The sequence below is a fragment of the Ascidia mentula genome, chromosome 3 (genome assembly GCF_947561715.1).
Source record: "Ascidia mentula chromosome 3, kaAscMent1.1, whole genome shotgun sequence".
Taxonomy (NCBI): domain Eukaryota; kingdom Metazoa; phylum Chordata; class Ascidiacea; order Phlebobranchia; family Ascidiidae; genus Ascidia; species Ascidia mentula.
In genome coordinates this window covers 8,957,949-8,983,353 of record NC_138568.1, presented here as the reverse complement: position 1 = coordinate 8,983,353, position 25,405 = coordinate 8,957,949, and the positions used below count along the sequence as shown (strand labels likewise).

The window sequence follows — 25,405 nt, the reverse complement described above, 5'->3', positions numbered from 1 at the left end:
TACGGAAAGCTGTTCAAATTTGTAAAACAGGATTGATGTAGGTTGGGGGCCTTGACGCAATTGCCATTTAGGCTTCCATTGTACGAATGCCCGCATACGCTAACTTCTGAGGCAGCACCGAAGTTATTCAACACCCTAAGTTTAAACTACGCCCGACAGCTGCACTTTCGACGATTATGACGTCACAGTGCGTCGCCGTCCGCTGGGAAAGGAATTGCATCGTCGTCCAACTAAAGGTGATCATTGCGTGATGATAACCGGCACCTTTAATGACCAAATCTATTTGAAAGGAGTGATTGTCTATTGACTATACGCTGGTGTATATTACTGGGTGAAATGGGATACGTACTAAATTTGCAAATGAATTATTTTTATATATGTTATTCACAACAAAGAATATCCCTGCCATGTGCAAAAAAAATAATTGTTCATGAACACATTTCCTACAAAACTAACCAGTAGTTTTTGTGTCAAACACTATCATCAATATGGTAATGCCGTTACGTGTTTTTTTTTCAATCATCAGGAGACTAAAAATATCCCAAAAACGCCAATCAGCTCGACTTCAGTCAATAATCTTGTAAAATTTAATTTCCTGATCATTCGGGACGAACACACCTTCCGATGCTTTGTTCCGCGTCTTAACCAGGTGGTGTCCACTATAGAGTAACAAAGACTTTAAGCTCTGGGAAACTATCAGTGGGTTCGCATGTTTAAAACCATGGCGCTACCTAGCGCACATCTCCAACAATGCTGCTTTATTCAGAAGTGTCCGTTTGGATTTAGATCAAACCAATTTTGAATTTAAAATCAACTGAACTTGTACGATTGGTACGCAAATTAACATTCTGTATAAGCTGTCCACATAATTAAACAATCAATGACGGATTAGGGCCCTCGTGATCCCAAGTCAAATTGTGAATGTGACCTAAAAATACAAATATATATTTTTTGCGACTAAACATGAAGCTAAATACCTTTAGTCTGGATTTGTGGCCGGCCCTAAGGCATTGTTTTTCTAATAGTAATCTAAAAACGGGACATAGCATTAAAAAATTATTATACTCATATGAGATATATGCTTTTATAGGAACTATTCAGCCCATTTTCCCTGTAAGTTCTGTTTACTCGCGTGGTCGCAAATTATTTTCGATGTTGACTCTAACGTATCACATTACGAAGGCAATAATCCAACATGAAAGGGATTCTGGGGCCCCTGCCAGGTTTTACACAATGGGAAATAGCGGATTCCTAGACACGCTCTGTTTGGCACAGAGAAACGATTTGGGGGAGAAACACTTGGCTGATTCACTTAAACTACCCCAACCCTGCCTGTTTCTCTTCTCCAGCTCACGTAATAAAATATTAATCTGGTTCATTGAGGTGGAAATAGAAGTAGTGACGTGGAACCCAAAAATACAGAACCAACTAAGCCCAGGTTCGTAAACGTTCTTTTTGGTTGGGCGCCACCGAGCAGGGAGGTCTATTATCTTATCGATTAACTTGCATATGAACCCTCACATGACATTCAACACCTACAACAAACAGTACTTTTTATTTATTTAAGCTTCGTCACAGCTACTCTACGTTTATTAATATAGCAAAATCGAGCAGCTCTTTGGAGAGGTAAACAATGTACACAGTCGTAAAAGCATTTTACAACAAAAACACTTGACGTAAACCTTAAAAACTTCTTTCCGACAAAAGTAAAAAACCAATTACAAAGCCAGTTGATGCTTGCTGCGCTTTTTTGTCAAACGACAGTGTGAAGCGGGATTCACACCAAACGCGGTTAACGGCTGGCGACGCGGTTTCGAAGCGGCGGGGCATTCACACCAGCTGGCGTCATGCCGTGACGGCGTGATTTTCTCGCTCGAAGCGTCTGACGGCGGAGTTAAATCAGATTTAACTTTTCCGTCAGCCGCGTTGATCTGAAGTTTGTTTTCGCAGGGTTTTTGGCTTGTCACGATTAATTTTAGGTGGTTTTAGGAAATTCTATTTGTATATGGGGTGTTTGGTGATAAAATATCAGAAATTAATTAATGGATCACAATAATTACTGGATTTGCGGTAATTAATTTTTTGGACTTTGTAAAAACGTTTCTTTAACGAAATATTGTAGATCAGTTTCACTAACATAGTCATTTGGTGTCCTTACAGTAAAAGCAAACCAAGTAATATATAAGTCGTGAGTAAACGCTCCGTACGTGAATATTATATAGATTATTAAGTTAATTGTCTTATAATAAAACTAAATGAAGTTTCCCATGAACGTTTTTACGACACAAAGACGCTCAAGGTATTTTAGATATTGAAATGTTTTATCGCGTTACCGCCAACCGCACTGCAGGTGTGAATCCCCTTGCCGCTTCAAAAAGCGCGGGAAAAATACGCGACCGCTACGCATCGCTAGCCGCAACCGTCAGCCGCGTCTGGTGTGCAGAGCCCTTTACTGGTTTGAGGCGCTTTTGACACAGTGTTAACAATATCCTTGCGGGTTTTCAGTTGAGGTGTCCCTTGCAAGCTGGTGGTTGGGGTGTTCTCGCCAGTGTATCTCAAAGAACGTCCCGCCATATTACTACTCCCCCCAGAAGTTTCGCTTTGTTCCAACTTGCCTCCACGTTTAATTCCGATTCTACGAGCCTTGTACATTGCGGAGCACTTCGACATGACATTGTCGAATATTCCTGCGTACAGTATTGGGTTAAGAGCGCTGTTGATTGGAAGAAGGATGATTCCTGCCACGGCATAGGCGACGTCGTTTATCTGAGCCCCGGCGAAATAGGCGTAGGCCATGCTACATAAGGGTATCCAGCAAAAAAAATCAGTAAAAAGGAGACGGGTCACTCGACTCTGCAATTTGCACTTCTGGTAGTTAAGCTTGGTACCTTTGGGGACGTTTTTACGTATCTTGATTGCCGCGGTCGAAGTTGTTAAGCGCCAGATGAGAGAATAAACCACCACCATAGTAATGAAAGCCACGAAGTTGAACGTGACAAGGAAAATGGTTAATTGCCAACCGGGGTCGCCTTTATGAGTGAAAAAGTTTGGCAAGCAAACGCCGTTTTGCGAATAATAGCCCACCCATCCGTGCGGTTCGAATGACAATGCGTTGGCCGACAACTTCAGGGTACTGTTAGGCGGAAAATCCACGTTTTTCGACAAATAGTTACGCATGGTGTCCAGTCGGTTCTTGAAAGTAACGTAGGTGTCTTTGCTAATCACGTCGGAAAGGAAAAACGGACTTGGAAACCAAGCGTGCGAAAAAAAATCATCAAGCACCCACGGCAAAATAGAGAGAACCAGTGACGTTAGCCATGAGCCAATCACTGCAATTCTGACCACGAGTCCCGATTTTGAAGAGAAGTTAGCCTCAAAGGGCTGGTAGATGGTGTACAACCGGAACAGACCCATGATGAGTAAAATCAACACGGAAGCTTCGCTGGAAAAAATCACCAAAGATCCCATGACTCGACAAGCGGCGCCGGTGCGCCATTGCTTGTCTGCTAGGCAGTAGTTTCCAGAATGTGTTGTACTGGCGATGGACAAAATAATTAAATACACTCCCATCGTGCCGTCGGCGAAGCTAAGATTTGCGATCATAAACGTGTGGCTCTTGGCAATGGGATTATCCGTTCCTCTTCTCTTGTACATTCGCTGTAATGTGAATGCCAGCACGAGAACATTGGCCACAAGTGCCACAGGAGCAATAATCCACAGTATAATCCGCAACGATAAATTCCTGATCATCTCTTCCCGCGAGCTAAACTCGTCTTGCTGGTCAAAGACACTTGGGCATTCATCGCTACCGTCCAAACACTCTTCACGTCCGTTCACTTTCAGATTATCGGGGACGAAGAGAAGATTGAGGGGTGATGTGTTGTTGGGGTCGCGCTGTTCGCAATAGAAACGACCGTCGGTGCAATTCTGCTCAACGCTCTCGTCAGATTCGTTATCACAGTTTATGAGCCCGTCGCACCTCTGAAATTGAGGACACTGGTTAGTTAGTCATTAGCTTAGTGTGCAAAAACCTCATGGTATCACAAATCCGCGTTGTATTGTGATGGAAACAAGTTTTTAAAATTCCATTCTCGTATTTTTGTTTTTAAATAAGAAAGTAATTCAGTATCGGACGCCGTGAACATACCTGACTCATAGCGATGCTGATGGCCGTTCCGCTTTTGCAATAAAAGCGATGAGGGCAACCCATTTCCTCCTCCGGTATTCGTCTGCCACACATCTGGTCGCTCTGCCACAATCCGTCGCATATATACGGGGTAAATAAACAAGACAAGTCCACACTGCAAAAGGGTGGCAATTTCCCACACAAGGGGTCGCATTCGTCCATCAGATTCTCACACGTTGGCCTTCCGTCACACTTAACCGCCACCACTGTAACTCCTGCGCTGCTCTGACAAAGCATGGTGGAGTTGGGACTCATGCTCGCCACTGTTCGATTGTAAAATCCGGCGAAAGAAGAATTTTGGTCGGTTATTTGGCTGCTTAGAGTCAGGAGATGGCTTGCTGTTGAAGAGCTGTAGCAGTGGTACTCGTCCAGGCCATTGGCGCAGTCTTCATATTGGTTGCAAAGCTGAGCGCTTGTGATACACTGGCCATCTCCGCATGGTATGGTGATATTTTGCAACCACTTGTGCCCAGTCTGCATCCCTTAAATGGCAGATACAGGAAATAAATATAAAGAAGTAAAAAATATCGATGTGTGACCACATTTCAGGGTTAACTTTAAGGAGATTTTTTGAAAATAGCTTCAACAAAAGCCGTTCTTAAACACTCATTTTGCATGCTTATACGGCGGAATTTCAATTGCAAAACTAAGGGCTCTACCCCTAAACACAACATAGTTTGCTTTACCTGTGTCCCCGTAACCGGGATAGTCATTTTCGTATAAGTAATCGAGGTATGAATTAGATAACAAGCATTCGGGTTCTGTTCCGCTGTAGAGGTGGCAGACTTCGGGAATGTCCTGTTCCTCGCACAGACATTCGTCCGAGAAATCGGCACAATCTAGTATTCCGTCGCATACTTGGAACGTGGATATCACCTGGATGATTTGAAAGTTATGATTAATTGTAACCAGGTTATTTTGCAGTATGTATTCAAATCCACTTGTGTGGGCTAAACGTTGGCTTGCGGAGTTACACCTGCTTCTCGCAACTATTTTTTTCCTTGAATGAAATTGTTAATTGACGTTTTTCACTTGGGCAAATTATATCCGTGCAAACAAGGGACGGGAAAGTGACCTTTCTCCTACGTAATTGCGGCTCGCCCTCGGCAAGTTTTCGTTAATTGCGGCTTGGTATTTGGTCGCGCGGACAATTTGGGAAGTAAATTTAGACCCTGTCTGTTAACCTGTTCTGTTCATGGTATTGCGCCACAATTCGAAATACCAAGCTTACTGTGTTCCCGGAGAAATGTGATTACGCTAGAATCCCACGCAGGCGTAAACACTAGCAAGTATTAAACCATTTAAACTTAAATAAATATTCTAAACTTTATCGTATATTGTACCGGTTCTGTATGAACCCGTTTACGCCAAAGATAAAAGCCAGAGCTAATATGCCATTCATGGAAAGAGCAAACTTGAACAACTGCTGTGTTTATGATCAGTGCTGTAAGGTCCTCATACAGCACTGATGACTCGCGTAATCAATTCTAAATTTTTCGCACCTATGAACCCGTTTGTTTGAAAAATAGTATTGATATTTTTATGGAAATTAAGTTAGACTTACATGTTTTCTGTCAAGACACTGGAAGCAGCTGTAAGTCAACGCGCCGGTCTTGTCAAAACACAAATCTGCGCTGTTTACGCAGTGGGACGTCGAATCAAGGAGATTGACTTGTGGCAGAACGCACGGGACACCAACCGCTGTTTTGATGACGCACTTGAATCCTGGGCCCCCAAATATCTCGTCGCTGTTGTCTGGACAATCGTACGCCCCGTCACACATTTCGCTTAAGCGTATACATGCGTTGGAGTCTCCGCAACGAACCGCATCGACCCTATCGCATGGGACTGTGCCAACAAACCTGAAAATATACGCGCGCAGGTGAAGTCATGTGATATGAGTCACGTGGTTTGGTCGAGAAAATGGCAGAACTGGTTCAGTTAGGAGAATTTTTAGCATTTCAATTACTAAAGAATTCCAGGCTGTTTTAAACAAAATAAAACACCGCAACTTTCTGCACACAATTTTCAAAATACAGTTCAATATACATAGATAGAATAACAACTGTAATCATACTGCTATTTTTCTGCCAGGCATACTAATTAATCGGAATTGTTTTTCTGGCACTTAAGTTTCTAAAGTGTTTATTAGCCGACGTTTCGTCTGCCATCCGGCGAGATTTCCTCAGCGCATAAAACTAAAACTGCGCTTGATGCATTATTGTTGACACAACTCTGAGGAAGTCTCGCCGGATGGCAGATGACATCAAACTGATACAACCTGCGTTACATTACACTTGTTACCATCTTTAGTAATAGCTTGAAATACAATTAAAGAAAGAAAAAATGTTCAAACGTAAGTAAAGGAGTATGCTGGGTACATACAAAGGTGTAATTTTTCCAGTACAGTTTTGTTCATCCAATCCGTTTGTGCAATCCTTAACTCCGTCGCACTTAAAGCTTAACGGAACTTTTTCACTTTGGCTGCAGTAAAAATCCTCTGCAAAATAAGTACTTCAGGGTTAAATTGCGAAACAAGTCAAAAGCTAAATGCTTTCTGCCATGCATGAACATGTGACATATTGAAATAATGAAGTCATTTAAGCAAATCAATTTAAGCATTTGATAAAAGCTGTTTGATTATCCGAAAAAAAACATCGATTAAAGAAGAAGAAGAAAAAAAAGGTGTTTATCCATGGCAGAACGGACATTATGTTGTCCTCCCAAAATTATATTGCACTCCCCAAAACAACAGACGCAAAAAACAACTTAAGAGCGGAAGGAGTGACTTGCTTCACATGAATCACGGTATACAGCTGAGATAGAGACTTGAAAACGACGCATGACACACTACAGAACTCGTCGCCGGCTCTTTTACGCGCATTGTTGCGTAACCTGTAGCCCTATCTTCAGGTAACGCATGTGAAAGGCGACTTGTGTTTGTGGTTTTCGGCAACTTGTTGCGCAAATAAGCGTTTAGGGGAGGTTTTGTACTTCCAACCCAGCCTTAAAATTAAGACCTTACAATAGTCTTGAATTACAAACAATTGCAGAACACTATGGCCTTGGTGTCATCAATAAGGGCAAATTGAACTGGTTTGTTGATGAATTTAAAAATCACCAGTGCTAAAATGGACTATTGTACAAAGTCGGGTAACTGCTAGTACTTAAACCAACTAGTATCGGTCACGTAATAACTTTGTTTGTGACATCATGCCTTTCTTTATTTAAACCTCTGTCTTTCTATCTAACGCACAAAAGCTAGCAATGTAGCAAATTATATAAAACTTACGGGCGTCACAGCTTGCCAGCAATGCCAGCAATGCAGCAATGTAGAAAAACGTCTTCATGTCAAACATCCACAGTAGTCTTTGCCTTGCACAAGCAGTACTTGATAAATGTATGCCTAAATCTGAACAACTTTGGATACACTTTGATCCACTTCGCGTTAATCACATTAACAGACTTTCCTGTCGTTTGTCTTCACGGAAAAATGCGACACAGTTTTCAGACCTGAATTCAGACAAACGCTCAGGTTATTATCGGCCAACGCTAACGTAAATTATGCCCTCGGGCAAAACACCCTGACATTATAAACGTCTCGCTGCGAAACGGAGCGTTTTCTTTCCGACTATTCAAAGCGTCACGCACCTGGCTTAACGTCCCACTTTTTCAATTTCGGTGAGTCATGATATTCGCACGAAAAAAACTCTTGCGCTACGTCAAAACGGCCTGTTTCCTGCGAGAATGGCAGCGCCGAAGTGACGTCACGCACTGCTGCATCTCTTTTTGATTTGTGGCGGGGACTTTTCTCTCTGGATAGTGGAAAACATTTCTTCTGGCTTTGTCACGTTGTTTTCGCAGACGGAATGATTTGTTATTGTGACAGGTTACAGGAAACGGCTGTTCCTGTGGATAATCTCATGCACGGTTTTGCAGTGTTCCTGGTAAATGTTGGCGACGACGGAGTTGACACGTCATATGTTTGAACGCAAAGTTCTTCATGCACTGCAATCATTGTGAGAATACATTTTGAAAGGGAAATTTGTATTTTCTTGATGTTGCCAATATTTCTTTCGTATTTAGTTGTTTTTGAACAACTTTTCGTGTCGATTTATTTGGACTTGTTTCTGCTTTTCTCTCTTTTTGCTTCTGGTGGTAAACATTTTTTTTTACTGCTTTTTATGCTCTTGTAGTATTCCAAGCGTTATAAATATCCGTCAAAATTTGCGACTGATACCACAAAAAAAACTAATCAACATCAAAGGTAAGGGTTAAACAACATAAAAAATGGATATTGTTAGCATCAAATTTCAAACTTTTTAACAAGCATTGATGATGCGAGGTAAGTTTACATACCGAGCCTGTTTTATATCTTCGCAAGGCTTTTGGCGTTTTGCTAGTGGCCCTTGAAATGCCTTTGGAAGTTAAAATGCTACGTTTTATTCAATAACTTGTTTTGTTGTACGCTTGATTTTTCTTTGGAAATAATATTCGTCGTCTCATTATCTTTCCAATCTTTTGCAAAACTTTTACTAATCATGGCACGTTGCAAGTCATTCTAAGTTTCCGTTTGCCCCCAATGATCACAAGAGCGTTTCCAGGCTGCTCTTTTTGTTGGTCGCAAGGTCATATCAATTGTTACCCGAATCGTTGTAGATCTTGTGCGTTGCCGTTTCGTGACTTTTAATGACCTTTTTTTTTTAAATTTTTTTGCTTTACTATGTTTTTCAAATCCTTAAGGACGCAGTGTGTGGTTTCACCATCACTAAATGTCAACGCAGACGTTAGGGGTTAGTATACGTCTGTATAATAGTTCTCAAAATATCTGCAAAACAAAACGACTTAGTTCAGTTTCACATGTACAACGTCAATGTATTTCGCATTCAACAAGAAATTTTAATGTAATCGGTGTTCAGCAATTATACAAAAATTTGCGGGGGTTTTGTTGCAGGATGTTACAAACTACTGTTGACCTGTTTACCCAGCAGGATGTTGCGAATTAAAGATCATTGCTTGTAAAGTTTTAAAATCAATACCCATACATCCACAGCTTTAACCTTTTACTTGCTAAAATGTAATGTGTTTCTGGGGCAAAATAAACGAATAAAAAAATGAATGTCAATTACACGCTATTTATAAAAAATAATTGTTTCAATCAGGCAGGTACGAGTCTCAAAAGCGCACAAAATCGTTTCGCAAATTTACAAATTCAAAAGTACTTTAGAAATTTAATATCTACTTATTTTCTTCCTTTCTTTTGCTTTACGCTTCTTTTAGTCCCGGCTTTTGTTTGTTTCCGAACAGTTTTCTTTACTCCCCGCTTGGTGCTTGTTTTTGCTTTGACGGTCGATTTCGGCCTTCTTTTTGCACTTTCAACTTTTGTTTGTTTCCGAACAGTTTTCTTTACTCCCCGTTTGGTGCTTGTTTTTGCTCTACCGGTTGATTTCGGCCTTTTTTTTGCACTCCCAACTTTTGCACGGTTTGGAATTGTTTTCTTTGTTCCTCTGCTGTTGCTCGTTGAAGCAACTTTCCGTGACAGTTTTTTATTACTTGTCCCTGTCTTCTTTTCCTTTTTGCCCCTGCAAGAAGAAAAACTGTTTGACATGTCTTAACAGTCCGAAGCTTCTTGTGCATTCCTTCACAGTTCATTGCAGATGTGAACACGATGTCAATCATTAAGTGAAAACAAATTACCGGGAAATGCTTACGTTCCAGAGCAGGGAGGGTCAAAATATTTAACAAACTGTATGCCTATTTGGTAACAGCAAATAATTTCAAACTAAGTAATAACCTTTAAACAAATAAATCGTTATGGCTATTGCATAAAAATTTTAAACTTGACTTACATACCCGGCCTGTTGTATTTGTTTGCAAGTCTTCTTGCGTTTTGATGGAGGTCCTGTGAAGGCCTCTGTAAGCTGGGATCCCAAATTTTTATCAACAGCTCGTTTCACTGTACGCTTGATTTCATCCCTGGTTGGAAAACCTTTTTCCGTTTCCACCCTGCGCGCCACTTCACCTTTTGTCATGACAGCAGCTCTTCCTACCTTTGTTTCCAGGTCTCGGGGTGTGATATTCTCATTTTCAAACTTCCTGTACTTTTTACTGAAGTTGTTTTTCATTGCTGATTTCAATTTTTTCCAACTCTCCGTTTTACCACCAATGGTTAGTAGAACGTTTCCAGGTTGGTTTTTGGTTGGTCTCAAGGACATATCAATTGTTTTGCTACCCGAATCGATGTGAATCTTGTGGGTTGCCGTCTTTGTAAGTTTCTTGTCCACAATTTTTTCCATTTGCTTTCCTATGTTTTCCAAGTTTGAGTTCTTAAGGTCGTGGTGTGTGGTTTTACCGTCACTAAGCATCAAAGCATCAGATGCCATTGGGGTAGTATGCTATGATAGTTTATGAAATAGAACTTCAATAATCTGCAAAACAACGATTCATTTCAGTTTCACTAATAAAACGCCAATGTATTTCGCATTCCACAAGTTTTTGTTAATGTAGTTGTCATTCAGCATTCGTATACTTAGCGCTTAGTGTATTATACATTGTTATCCATCAAACAAGTAAAACAAATACGTTGCGCTAAGTATGAACAGTTGTTTGAACAGTGGCGACACCCCACGCTGTTGCGCCATCTCCCTGCAATGTTTCCCTATCGTTACACACCAGGGAATCTCCCGCATGGTGATGAAACAAAACGACGAAGGTCGGTTGTACCATAATATCGCTTGGCATTTTTGATGCTGCGTCGTGCAGTAATGGTTGGGCTTTGGAGGTTTTTTCGATAGTTGCATACAATCTATGAAACGCGTGTTCGCAGTTGGTTGTGCCAAAATTTTGTTTTGAATCAGTCTTATGCGGTACAACAACGTACGCACCGTGAAAAAAAACAATTCAAATGATTTGCGACATTCGTTTGGTTTGTTTACGAGTTGTGAGATTCCTGCGCATTTATTTAAACATCTCCATCAAAAACAAAAGGGAAGCATTTGTCTCCAACCTCAAAAACGAAAACTTGCGCATACTTTTAAGTGCGGAGATCGGAAACACAACAACACACATTGACGCCGTCTTATAGTTGTTGCACTAAAACGTTTTCTCCGTAGGTACATTAAACGGATGCATAGATGTAAACTGAGCCAGGCGAAACGGCGAGTTCGGTTTTATTACCGGCCGTGCCATCTCAGAGAATCCTCTACGGTGCGCCAATAATTAAGTTGATTCTTAAACCTTCACAGCTCATTGGTTTGATTTCCAAACACAAGGTACAATAGAAGAAAAAAGAAAAAAAAAGGAGATGCAAACATGACAAGCTAAACACGATAGAACATTAGTAGCAAACTCAATAACACAGAAAAAACCGAATAGTTGATCTTACACTTTAAAGTTTTAATAAAGATACTGTTTTACTATAAAACTATAAATCGACGTTTAAATTTTATTTTCCAAAATCATCGACTTTTTTAGATGTAACACACAGTACGATCAGAGGCACTACAATTACCTTGACCCTTCACCGAGCCCGCTTTGCACCAAAAACTACTTTTATTGTCCTTCCTTCATGACCGTAACAGCAGAAATAACTTGACAACCAAACTGGCGTGAATTTATAGTCTTGCGCAGGGTACATTTTATTTGTTTGTGAGTAAACTTTGCACTGTCATCTGTGTTCGTTATTTATTGATGGGTGTTGCGAAACGTTGTTTACCTATTTTTGATCATTGGAAGATATTGTACCAAGGATGTTGCAAACTGCAGTTGATCTGTTTGTCCAGTTATTTACCTGAAGACATTGCACAATCCACAGGTAAGAGTATGTAGATTGCGGGTCATTTTGCAGGATGTTGCAAACTGCATTTGATGTATTTATACAGTTACCCTGGAGCAGGTATGCGCATTGTAATCTTGTGTGGGTTAAACTTTGAAAAACTGGCCTTTGTTACTATTTTTATCCTCAAAAAAATACTAATTCACGTTTTTCTCAAGTAAATTATAAGCAAGCAGACAAGGGCGGGAAATGACATAACTGCAATTTGTCCTCGGGCAGTTTGCGAACATGTGTCAATAACAAACGTTAACACGAGGTAAGTGATTTTTTAAAATTTGTACTCCCCGAAACACTATTTAACTCGAGCATTATTATCACAATGGTTGTGACATTATTGTTACAGAAACAATTTCAGTGCCGACACGCGGCTTTAAATAAACCAGAAACGTACTTAATACTAAACTTTCTTTAATTTTTTTTTGACATTGCATCACCTCTTTTAACGTATCCTATACAACTTTTTTTTTTCAATTGCTGTATAGTTTTATAGTTTTGAAACTTATACTTATGTTTGATAAAAAACTTCACTTTTTTTGATTAAAGTTTTATTAAGAGAAGGAATTGAATCGCTTATATACAAAAAGCGTTAATATTTACATTTTTATCTGGATTGCAGAGAAAGATGAATACAAGCACTCATTTTATTTACATATCTACTTCAACAATTGTTTATATGCTCTCTTCCGTGCTTTAGGAGATTTTACAAACATCTTTTTGAGTTGTGATGTTTTTCCCGATTTTGCTGCAGCATTTATTCCACGTTCAACTTGACTTTGACTTAAAAACTTGCCGGGTGTTTTCGCCCGACGAGCAACTTCCATTTCAAGCATCGCCGCCTTTTGACCACGCTTAGTGCGAAAGCTGTATGGCTTCATCTCTGTGTTTCTTCGGTTTGGATTTTTGCTAATCTTGCTTTTTCCCAAATCATTCCATGTTGGGGAGGATTTCTCAAACTTCATAATCCCGTTCCTTGGTTGCCTTTTAGTGGGAAGGGCGGTGACACTCATCACATTTCGGACACCTCCAACATTATACTGATGGCGCGTTCCACGTCTCCAGTTGTTTTTCATCGCTCGGTTTAAGGAAATGCCAATTTTTGTCGGGGTAATCTTTTTGTAATTATGCATCACCATTTTGGGATCGAAGTCGTTAAAATAAACAGTTTTAAATAACGAAAAGTTTTATCTGTGACCTGTAACCAAAGAACAACTACCGAAATATTGCAGCCAAAGAACACCAAAATCAGATCGGTAATTACCCTGCCTTTTACTTAAGCCCCCATTAAATATCAGTCTCTAATTTGCCTACATGATATTTCAATCATTGGTAACAGCTTTAAGAAATTGTATTGAATTCTACCGCATTCTGACATGCCAGCAACGTTTGTTTAATCCTGCTTTTTGGTTGGTCTCAAGGACATATCAATTGTTTTGCTACCCGAATCGATGTGAATCTTGTGGGTTGCCGTCTTTGTAAGTTTCTTGTCCACAATTTTTTCCATTCGCTTTCCTATGTTTTTCAAGTTTGGGTTCCTAAGGACGTGGTGTGTGGTTTTACCATCACTAAGTATCGAAGCACCAGATGCCATTGGGGAAGTATGCGACTATGTTAGTTTGTGAAATAGAACTTCAATAATCTGCAAAACAACGATTCATTTCAGTTTCACTAATACAACGCCAATGTATTTCGCATTCCATAAGTTGTTAATGCAGTTGGTGTTCAGCATTCGTAAAGATTACGCGCTAAGTGTGTTAAACGTTGATCAAAAAAGGAACAAAAATACGTTACGCTAAAAATGAACAGCTGTTTGAACAGTGGCGACACTCCACGCTGTTGCGCCATTTCCCTGTAGGGTGTTTACCTTTTGTTACACACCAGGGTATCTCCCGCATGGTATCCAGACAAAATATGACAAAGGTCGGTTGCATTTTTGATGCCGCGTCGTGCAGTAATGGTTGGGCTTTAAAAGTGTTGTCGATAGTTGCAAAAAATTATGAAAAAAATGGGGATATTTGTCTCTAACCAAAAAGAACGAAAACTAGCACACACTTATCTGGGCGGAGATCGGACATACAAACAACACACTGCAAACGCAACGTTTTCCCCGTAAACGCATTAAACGGACGCATGGAAATGAACTGTGCCAGGCGACGAGTTTGCAAAGTAAACGTTGTTTTGTTAACAGTTTCATCACCGAATGCGCCAACTTAAAGAATCCTTTGCGGTTTGTCAATTATAGCGTTGATTTTAAAGCTTCACAGCTCATTGGTTTGATTTCCAAACACAAGATACAATACAAGGAAAAACGTAAAACAAGAGTAGATGCAAACATGACAAACTAAACACGATGGAACATAGTAGCAACCTCGATAACACAGCATAAACCGAATAGTTTATCTTACAGTTTATAGTTTCAATAAAGATGCTGTTTTACTATAAAACTATAAATCAACGTGAAAGTTTTGTTCTCCAAAATCAACGAGTTTTTCAGATATAGCTCACATTACAATCAGGGGCATTTACTACAACGAAGTTACAAAGTTATGCCTTGACCCTTCACCGAGCCCGCTTTGCACCAAAAAATATTTTATTATTTTATCATATTTTATCGATTAAAACAAGCAACAAATATTAAACTATGGGTTTCACATTCTTCTTGTGCCCAAGCTAATCACCCGTTTGGCTGAATAATGGTATTAGCTGTATTTTACCTTCAGATCCTTCGGTCAACACCGACCTGCACAAGCTGAGTCCTGTAGTCGCTTAAAGTCATTTTCTCTTGTCGAGAGAAAAGGCTGATGCCTGTAGTCGCTTAATACCTGTAACTGCAGCAAATGACCAGTTGATCTCTAATTCTTCATTTAAACTGATACAACCTTGTTATCCCTACACCAACGTGTTTACTTATGGTCTTCTAATGAGTGCTTCAATCGAATGAATGATCAATGCAGAACGATAATCAGTGCCAGGCCACTGTATATCGATGCAAAGAGAAATGAATATCACGAAAAATTACAATTGAGAAACCTTTAAAGACTGAAAAACATAATCCAATTCTTTTCTCTAGCCACAGCTACTTCAACAACCACAATAACCACTGAATAAGGGTATGTTGGACAATTTTGTTATTTGTACATGCTTTACCTTACACCAACCTGGATTGACTGTTTTTTGGCTGTACACTTTTCTAAACACTTATAGGTGACTACAGGGGCTTCACAAATCAACCGCCCATATCATGCTGACGTCAGATACTGTTGCGCCATCAACGCAACCTTTGGGTGGTTTCCCAGGTAAAAACCTTCTGTGCGAGGCCGTTTACACAGGTTTGTTCGTTAGTCAACTGATAGTTGCTTAAGGTGTATTTTTACTGAGAGGTCCTCTACGTTTTTTGCATTACGTACCCGTTTATGGTGTAGCAGACAAATAAAGTATAAGTAAATAACAAATGTAAACTACACGTAGCACGTTACCGCGATATTGGAAAATAATTACCCCATCATGTTACCAGCAACTTTAATGTGCGCATGTTTTGAGTTCACATCTCGTATTTGCTCTAAACAAAGAGTGATTCTTAGTCTATATAGTCGATCTTTGATAATCTGTAAAACAACGATTCAATTCAGTTTAACTAATACAACGTCAATATATTTGCTTTCCACATAAGGTTATTAATGTAGTTGGTGTTCAGCAGTCGTATACTCAGTGCAAATTGGGTTAAAGAATATTATCGATTAAACTAGTGCGAAAAAGACGTTGGGTTATAACTGAACAGTTCTTTTCCCCCCATATGTGTGGAAATGTGGGCCGTGCCTGGAGGTAGTGTGCAAAACCAGGTTGTTTGAACAGTGGCGACATCTAACACTGTTGCGCCATCTCTCTGTGGGGTGTTTACCTTCCGTTGCACCTCAGGGAATCCCTGAGGCCGCGTCGTTCAGTGATGGCTGGGGTTTTTGAACGTTTGTCGATAGTTGCATTAAATCATAAAGGGTCGATTATTGAATGACGCGGCCTCAAGGAAGCAAATCATAAAGTTTCTTTTTTTGTACGCGTTTGAAGCCGTGTGTAGCTAAACAAATTGTATTATTTATCTTACATTAGACACTCTCTCAGAGAGTCCCTTTGTTCATAAACTGTCATTTTTTGATACTCTAGGACCTTCGATTTCGAGCACTATACGCTGGTATATTACCGAAAATTGTTCCCAAAATGTCAATTTTCATTTTTTTGTTATTCATATTAGCTGTTATTGCTCAGAATAATTTGAATTTATACGTGTAATATAGTGGTGTTGGACAAGTTTTTTTGTTTGCAGATATAAGATACAAATTGTGAACATTTCCTGGTAGTAGTCGGACATGCCTACCCATAGCATTAAGAGATAACTTCAAAAAAGTTTGAACAATAGTTGGGATTATGGAACCGTTCACATATACCACATAGATGGAGTGAAAAACGTAATGAGTGTCACGGCATTTCCCACGAACGATCAACCCTGAAACGATGTTATCAAGTTTGGTGAAGTTTCTCCCAAATGGGACTTGAGGAACTTGTCCGCCAACCCGAACAAAAGAAATATAGTATGGAAACCATCAAGCTTCAATCAACGGTGGGTCCAGGAAGCAATGATATTGGAAATGGAAGTTAACCGTCTTGAAAAAAACAGGAAAGTTTCTCAGTCAACGTCAAGTACGAAGTGGAATAAAAGCAGCCGCCCGGAGTGGAAATACATCTTAGATGCAAGGAATGTTTAAGGTGGCGCCTAAGAAGAGAAAAAGTGTCCAGAAGAAGTTACAGGAATCAAAACTCCAAAAAAGCAGGAAGACATCAAATCGCAAAGGAAAATAAACTTATTGATTAAACAGAGCGCGCAATGTAAAATTAACAAGTTTCTAAAATGGTTTTGTTGCACGCTGCATTAAAGGCATTACAAATCCCGACAACCTTGTTCACTTTAATCGCACAGTATTGCTTGAAAGATAATCTGTAAGTTAACAGATGCTGAAGTATTGTTGCCGTTTCTCTATTGGTTAGTTAAAAGGAATAAATGTACATGTACGTGTACAATACAGTGACATATATAGGTCTTTGTGTATAGCATTATTTAAATAACCCGTGTCTTGGATGCTTTTGAGTGGGAAGAGCGGTGACGCTTATTACATTTCAGCCAAGTATGAAAACAATAAATGGTATTATCACAATACCTGATCATAACTTTATACGCTAACAACTTTTTTACTCACTCCTGAATATAAATCATCCTTGACACAATATGTCGAACAGGAAAACCAGATTTGCGTTTGAACGCGTATTTTCCACCATAAATACATTTTTCATCGAGGTAAACGCACCAGCAAATATAAGCGCATTTGCAGTGGTTATCATGCGATGGATGGACCAATGAATTTAGAGTAAAACCGAAATTGCATTGCTGTGTTATCTGGCGAAAAAAGCGGTGTGGCCCGCGGGCGTTTGTATTAGGTGGCCGCGGTATAATTCAAAAATTAGTCCAAAACTTGCATGTCACATACTTAAATATACCAACGTTTCAAATTTTGTACAGATGCATACCAGTTGGCATCAGAGCATGCAACTAGTGATCGATTCCAACCCCTTATTCTTAATTGTATGTCGCAATATCAATCATTTTTTGACGGAAATTTCGAACTTGATTTGCATACGTCAGTGAACGAACATTTTTATCGGCATTTAAAAAGAGGTCTTGCATGATAAAGTCAGCCACAAAAATGTTTGAAGTGCACTCGACCACATGTCCATCCACTGGACCAATATTTGCTCAACCGAACAACAAAGGAGTATGAATTGGCGCTATATTGCCACCTGTACTGTTTTGTAATACCCCAGGCGTCAAATGCGGTGGTTTCACCACCACAAGCAAATGGTCGAAATTTTTCAGACCTGTTTGCTCAGTGTAATTTTCAAAATGGATAAACACATTGCTGTCACCAAGTCTTTACCTGCATCTTTTGGTTGAAAGGGCAATATGGTGGAACAACGTATTTTTTCCGACAAGTCTTTGGCATTCAGTTTGATTTGAAGTCGGGTCGAAGATCTCAGTTTACATCCGAACTCTATCGTCAGCTGTCAACAAGCCGCTTTGTATTAAATCCCACCTAAACACGGCTTTTCATCCAAAGGCTAATGGCCTCACGGAAAGATTCCACAAGCATTAAAATGATTCGAGTGTTTGATGCCTTCGATTAATTTACGTCCCGCTTGGCTTGTAACAGTAGTGCCCTTTTGTACTTTTTCGTTGTCGTTTCATGACCTTTTGTTTCGCTATTGTGGAGGTGGACAAGGTGGTGGGGGATCTGGAGGTGGACGAGGTGGTGGGGGATCTGGGGAGGGAAGAGGTGGTGGGGGATCGGGAGGAGGACGAGGTGGTTGGAATCGGGAGGAGGTGGGAGAGGAGAGAGAAGAAAGTAGTTTTGTTGTGATTTGTTTGATATTTTGTCATTGGATTACTAATTGCACTGTAGAGTCTACTTATTCGTCAACTTGTTCAATTCCTACTTAATCAATGTCTTGAACATGTTCATATTTTATTTGGACAAGGATGCGTGTTCTGCAATAGTGAAACTGACTCCGGATAGTGTCCTGTGTGAATGAATGTACGTATGTGTCGCTTAAATTAACGTTCTATTGTTGGCATTGTTTTGATAACCAAAATGTCAATTTATGCAAACTTGTAGAGTTAGTAGAAAAACGCACCAGCCCTTGAAAAATACATCTCATTGTCCTAAACGGTAAACATACACATGTATTCGTGACATATACTTTCTGAAAAAGACAAAATGAAAAAAGAAACGTAAATCTGTTTCGGCACAGCATACCGAAATAGCATAGGGCTCTGCAAGTTCTTTTTGTTTTAGTTCTTCCAATACGTACAAAATCTCTACAAGGTTTAATGCACAACGCCATGCACGAGCTACAAATAAAGACCAACCTACTGTACACGCGTTTCGCCCGCTTAATCTTTGGTATAGTATTTCCCATGCCACAGTGTCAAGGTTTTAAATATCTTTTCGCAGTTGTAGACACCACACGGTGGCCAAAAGTCATACCTATATGTCCGATGCAACAGCATTAAGCTGCGCCAATTTTTTTTATCATAGATTAAATTGCCCGCTTTGGCATTCCTTTTGATTTGACGTCGGGTCGAAGATCTCTGTTTACATCCGAACTCTAGTCAGCGGTAAACAAGCCTCTTTGTATTAAATCCCACCTAAACACGGCTTTTTATCCAAAGGCTATAATGGCGTCGCGGAAAAATTCCGCAAGCATTAAAATGATTCGAGTGTTTGGAGCCTTTGATTGATTTACGTCCCGCTTGGCTTGTAACAGTAGAGCCCTTTTGTACTTTCTCGTTGTGTAATTTCATGACCATTTATTTCGCGATTGTGTTTGTTTTTATTCTTTAAAGAAGGCTATCATCGTTCGGATAGACGTTACGTACGCGGCAGTCATGTTGTTAGCGGCGTTAGATAAAGTGGTGGGGTGAGTTCCTGGGTTTCGAATATTACATCTACGATGACTTGACGAAACAAGCAGTAATGGATAAAATAGTGAAGAGTAAGCAGTGGATTTTATGAGCTGCATGCGCATGGCCATTGTTTGCACCAAAATTTTCTAGTAATGCAGTATGGTGTGGCTATGGGCGGTTTTGCCGGCCAAACGATCAGACAAAGACTTCCACTTTTTTATGTTTTTATATATGACTTTTTGTAACACGGGGCGTGACAGCACTATTGGTTAGCTTTTGATTGGCCACAGTGTTTCCACCTTGTTTTTTTCCCGATGGTTGCACCTCGTTTCGTGCCCAACGGATGACGGAGATTGTGTAGTCAGATCAAAGCGAAAGTCTTTGCCTGGCCGTTTTTTCTGGCAAGATCGTCGATAGTCACACCAAGCTGCACTACGTCGAAACAAGGGCAGAATATGCTACACACGAAATTCATGTTATTTTCCCCAATAAGCAGTGATTAGTAAAGAAGCTTTATATTAGACAAGAAATTGTTATTTCTACTATAAGATTAATACGACGCAGATCGCCTGGTATCTTAGTTTTTTAATCTCCGAATACCAGTGAGGGGAGTAATTTTTTCCACCGTTATACCAGAGGAAATGCTAAGCGTTTATACTTTTGTTTTTTTTCTACCACACAGTTGCAAAGTGTTGTGATGGGTTTCCAAGCATTAAAAAAAAAGACTGTTTCGTGTGTGTTATATTGTCACACGGAACGCCTGATGATCATCTGTATGCATATGATAAAGAATACAATTTCAAAGACATTACAGAAAAGTTTCTTGATAACACGTGTACTGCCTTGGATGGAAAACCAAAAATTTTTATTACTCAGGTACGGCAATAAGGATGTCCAAAAATCTAAAAATTTCAAGAAATTACACAAAACTGAAAAATCATGTTTTTATCTATTCTGTCAATAAATATGTTTATTAAAATGGCGCTATATAACAAATGGTTGTATTATTTTGGTTATACTCATAATTCTCAACGCAACCTTTTTAAATTCAGGCCTGCAGAGGGGAAAAAACGGATTCGGGTTTAAAAGGCGGTCATCAGGTAGATACTGCTCCTTACATGGATGCAATGCCCGCAAATATATCTATTCCTGTTTCTGCAGATTACCTATTCGCCCATGCAACTCCATCAGGTAATATTCCATCCAAAGATTTTTCGTCTGAAGAAATCATCTAAAATAGATCAACCAATATAGTTGACCAAAAATTTAGATTATTGTGCATGGAGGGACCCAAAATCTGGATCAATTTTCATTCAAGTGCTGTGTGAGTGCCTCCTTAAGTACGGATACAAATGGGATTTGGTCAAGGTGGTAAAAATTTTTTAAGGAAAATATATTGTTTTATCACTATAGTTATTATTCACAGATATTGACCTTAGTCAACAAGAGGGTGGCCCATGACTTTGAATCTAAAACTACCAACGAAAAGTTAAATGGAAAGAAACAAATTCCTTCCATAGTATCACAACTTAGAGCCCCACTGATATTTTCCGCGCCCAACAAGTAAAAAAGTTGAGGCTTCGTCGGTATGATTAATATTTTGAAAGTTGAAAAATATTAATTCTTTGCAGACTTATTTTTTAGCTCAATCCAGCTTAAATATATCGAAATCGCTTTAATATACGTGGTTCCTAAGTTCCATTACTTTATGATCTCACCCCTTCACTACTTCTCTTCCTGTGAACTTATTTAATCTTTAACGAACATCTTCTCCAAACGAAGGCTGCAAAAATTTTAACTTAATGTCAAATTACGAAACATATAAGCAGCATATCGCATAAATCAGTGTAAATTATTAAGTTTGTTGCTTAGTAATCCTACATATGCTGTGTTTTACATATTGTGTATACTAAGATTTGTTTTTTATATCTGTGTTTTGACTCGAATAGAAATATCCTTACATTATGGCACTCGAAAGGGATAAATTTGCGATGGATGTCAACTAAATTCTGAATAGGAGAACACGTTTTATGCCTTACGACAGTTTTAAATGCGCGTTTTATTAATTGTGCACCAACAGCGTCTCAATGAGTTCAAGGAGCTCATACAGGTGGTTCGGGGTTGATCTGGACGGGCCGTCACGTTGTTTGCGGCGTAAATCGGGAACCTACTACAGCTGTAATACAGTTTAAATCCAACCTAAACTTGAATCACTATTCCTGTTACAGCTGGTAAATTACAATTGTTAGTGTAACGTAATTTTACGTTACATATCAACGTTGCATTTATGGAAGTAGGTTGCATGGTCAGTATGTCACAGTTCGGAATTTCTCATCATTTGGTTTGGGTAAAGTCATAAGTAGGTCGTCTTGCCAGGCGTGTTCATTTCAAACTGTACCGATAGCAACGGTTGTGTATTCACGTAATTTGTGTCCTATGTGTTCTTTCCAACTGTTTCTCAACTGTTTTGGTGTCATATTAATGTTAAGACATGTGTATTTTCCAAGCAACTGTTGCGTTGTCAAGTGATTTCATTGGCTAGTTTGAAGTGTTTGGTTTGGTAGTTTAGAGACGTTAGGTTTTCCTGTGTGACTGTCCTGTATCGTCTTTCAAACGACCTGTCTTTGTTGAACTGTCCGGTGACCGTTGGTCTTTTGTATTCTCGCTTCATATAATGAGTGTGCGTGGCTTGCAGTGTGAGTTAGTAGTTACTATTTTGTGATTCGGTTTTGTTCAACTCTGTCTGAACGTTTAGGCGTAAATTCACTCAGTTTGGCGTTGGTATAATTGCATGTGTTAATCTCATATCCAAAATTGTTCATGGTAAATAAATATTGGTGTAGTGTTTGCATTGAGAGTTAATTAAGTCAGGTTAGGAAAACACAACAATTAGAACTCACGTGCGATCTAATGTCAAATGCGCTAATCAAATAGGATTCCCACCGATCATAAATAATATTATAAGCAATGTGGAGCCAATAATATGAATTTGTGTATAAGCTGCAGACAGACGGCCACAGTTTCGACCTAAAAGGTCTCATCAGTGCAGCTGGTGTGACTATCAGACAACTTTGCTGACCAAACGGCCAAGCAAAGACTTCCACTTTGTGGTGACTGTATAGTCACCACAAATATACACAAATAAATAATATTGTTAAGACCCTATTCGATGCTCATATTTGACATAATAGGTCGCAACAGTTAGTTTGACAGATTGATAACAACAAGCTGGACCCAATGCTTTCAATTGTCTGTATTTCTCTCTCTTAAACCTTTGAATGTTTATCTTGGACTCGCTTTCCAATAACCTTCGATACCAAGGTTGTTTCCGCCTTCGCTCCACTCTTTCCTTCCGACCGCGTCAATCCGCCTCTTCCCGCTGTACCTTTATTGCTATCTTAATTTCCTTTGTTTACCTGCTGTTGGTTACGTTCAAAGGAACATTTGCTCCGACCTTGGAGTTCGCACTGCAAAGACGTAACGCAAATATATTTAACGTGTTTTAACATATATCAAATTATTATGAAGGCTTCCATTCCTTGTCTTTCCAACCTTTTGTTTGGTAGCTGTTGAGGGAGTCACTGTTACAACATTTTACAGTGAACACAATTTAACAAAACAACCTTAGCTTCATTAAGATGAAATAGCTTCATAACTTTTACTGTGTAAAAATGGAAGGAAACTGCGACTAAAGTATTTTTTGTACACTTCCTAGTTTTTAGATTTTCGCGCGAATCATAGGTATATGTAAAATTCTTGTATGGTCCTGGTACACAGGCGACTACAGTGTTTATTCTTATCGAAAAGGTGATGTTCTTCGGACTTGAGTGCATGCAGAAATTAAATACAGTCATATTAAAACATGATAAGCAATGTGGAGCCAATAATATGAATTGTGTATAAGCTGCAGACAGATGGCCACTGTTTCGACCTAAATGGTCTCAATAGTGCAGCTGGTGAGTATTAAAATAGTTCAGTAGTTCATAGTCTTATATGTCGGCTCCTGAATAAATATGCGTCATAGTATGAATAAATATTTACTGAAACTTGCCTGGGCGCATCTTAATGAAACCGTAAAGTGAATTTAGGGCACCTAGACGTAACACGACAGTTGTAAATCGTGACAACCGAGACAACCGACGTTGTCAGGATATATTTTTAATCACCTCGAGACAACTATTGATGTCGGGCTGCTATATTTTCAAAAAGTCTTTGCTTTGTACCGAACAGTCCTGAGGTTGCAGACTTACATTGTTTGCCTTTACAACCATTTGCAAGGCAGCAGTTTTGGATGTTATTGTTTTAGTATTTTAAATCTATCGTTATATATTTTATGAGTGAAAAAATTATATGTAAAACACAATTTAACAAACCAACTTTTGCTTCATTTGGCAGAAATTGCTTCACAGGCATTTGCAAAGAGTAATTTATTAGTAACATGAATGTGAACTCACATGAAGTGGGTGACATGACTGGGGAACAACTTCCTGAGCTTATGAGAAAAATGACAATAGATAGCAGTAGGTCAAACAGTAATGTGCATCAACTTATGATAGATGGAAAGAGGGGGATTTGTAGGAGGAGGAGGTGGTGGGGGATCTGGGGGAGAAAGAAGGGGAATTGTACGGGGTAGAGGTGGTGGGAAAGAGGAAAATAATGTATAGATATATTGTGATATGTTTGATTATTTGTCATGAGATCTACTTATTCGTCAACTTTTTCTATTCCTACTTAGTCAATGTCTTGAATAAATTGTTACGAAATTATTTCGGCAGCTTTGCAATTCGGCGGTTAGATGTTTTTGGGTGGCGATGTTAACCCCCAATTAACCCTTCTGCCTAATTCGGTACTTTTCACAAAGCTGCCTCCCTAATTCTGATACTGCCGTTACTGACAAAGATCCCGATAACTCACACACAACACTGTACCAGAGAGGTTAACAACGCGTCACCAGAAGAAGACTCCCCCGGTTTTAGAGAAATCGTTCGTTGCGCAAAAACCACCAACCAATCAAGATGCGCATTCGCGACACGCGGCACATTCAGGGCATACAAAAAGTAAGTGAAGCGTTAAATGATATGAAAGGGAGGGGAGACGAAGGTAATAAAATAGTGTGGTGAAAGTAAGTGAAATGCGAGACTTAAAAGCAATATGCGTGGGCAAAACAATACAATAAATAAAGTGGCACCAACGAAAGAAACAGTGAAATTACAATGTGCCAGGAAGAAAGGTGAAAACAATGAAATACAAACAATAACAATAACTAACAAAAGTGTAAGGTGACGTGGAGGAAATAAACTTCGTTACAATATTCATAATTTATTTGGATAAGGATGCGTGTTCTGCAATGGTGAAATTGACACCGGATAATGTCCTGTGTCAATAAATATACACATGTGTCGTTTAAATTAAAGTCCTATTGTTGGCAAAGTAGTGACACTTTTGATAGCCAAAACGTCAATTGATGCAAACTTGTATAGGATTTGTAGAAATACGCACCGGGTATTGAAAATTAATCGGAATGTCCTGAACGAACAAAATGCACGTGTATTCGTGACGAATACTTTCTGTACTTCGCTGGAGGAAACGTTTGTGATAGATTTCTCGTCTGACGTACAGATGTTTTTGTTCTGCTTGAATTAAACGCAATGTCTTAAAGTTTCGGTCATAAAAGTTAAACAGATATCGGGCTGCATGCGCCTGGTCGTCGTTCAAAAACTTCACCCTTCCTGGGGCCTGAGTGATTGTGGGATTGTTCATCTTTTACGGCTCGCTGCTGCTATTGAGTTAAAATTGTTAGTCAACTGGTTAGTTTCTGCAGAAAACTAAAGATTTTGCAATCTATTGTTTAAACCTCAGCGTGCTAATCCATGACGCACGT

At 39.4% G+C, this 25,405-nt stretch overlaps 3 protein-coding genes across 3 annotated transcripts; 1 reads left to right on the top strand and 2 right to left on the bottom strand.

Moving 5' to 3' along the window:
* Nucleotides 1-1,556: 1,556 nt before the first annotated feature.
* LOC145895139 (uncharacterized) lies at nt 1,557-7,821 on the bottom strand. The gene is made up of 6 exons (XM_082983909.1): nt 7,479-7,821; nt 6,572-6,686; nt 5,751-6,048; nt 4,873-5,062; nt 4,148-4,668; nt 1,557-3,981 (listed from the first exon to the last, which is right to left on the bottom strand). The coding sequence occupies exons 1-6, from the start codon at nt 7,543-7,545 to the stop codon at nt 2,410-2,412; spliced, it is 2,763 nt and encodes a 920-aa protein (XP_082840035.1). The 5' UTR covers nt 7,546-7,821; the 3' UTR covers nt 1,557-2,409.
* A 1,293-nt stretch (nt 7,822-9,114) lies between these two features.
* LOC145895147 (uncharacterized) lies at nt 9,115-10,587 on the bottom strand. The gene is made up of 2 exons (XM_082983919.1): nt 10,040-10,587; nt 9,115-9,768 (listed from the first exon to the last, which is right to left on the bottom strand). Exons 1-2 carry the CDS (start codon nt 10,567-10,569, stop codon nt 9,429-9,431), a joined length of 870 nt encoding a protein of 289 aa, XP_082840045.1. The 5' UTR covers nt 10,570-10,587; the 3' UTR covers nt 9,115-9,428.
* A 7,180-nt stretch (nt 10,588-17,767) lies between these two features.
* On the top strand, nt 17,768-21,091 carry LOC145895523 (caspase-7-like). Its single transcript, XM_082984329.1, has 7 exons — nt 17,768-17,836; nt 17,886-17,952; nt 18,332-18,463; nt 20,207-20,400; nt 20,577-20,715; nt 20,795-20,892; nt 20,951-21,091. The coding sequence occupies exons 1-7, from the start codon at nt 17,768-17,770 to the stop codon at nt 21,089-21,091; spliced, it is 840 nt and encodes a 279-aa protein (XP_082840455.1).
* The last annotated feature ends 4,314 nt before the right edge of the window (nt 21,092-25,405 follow it).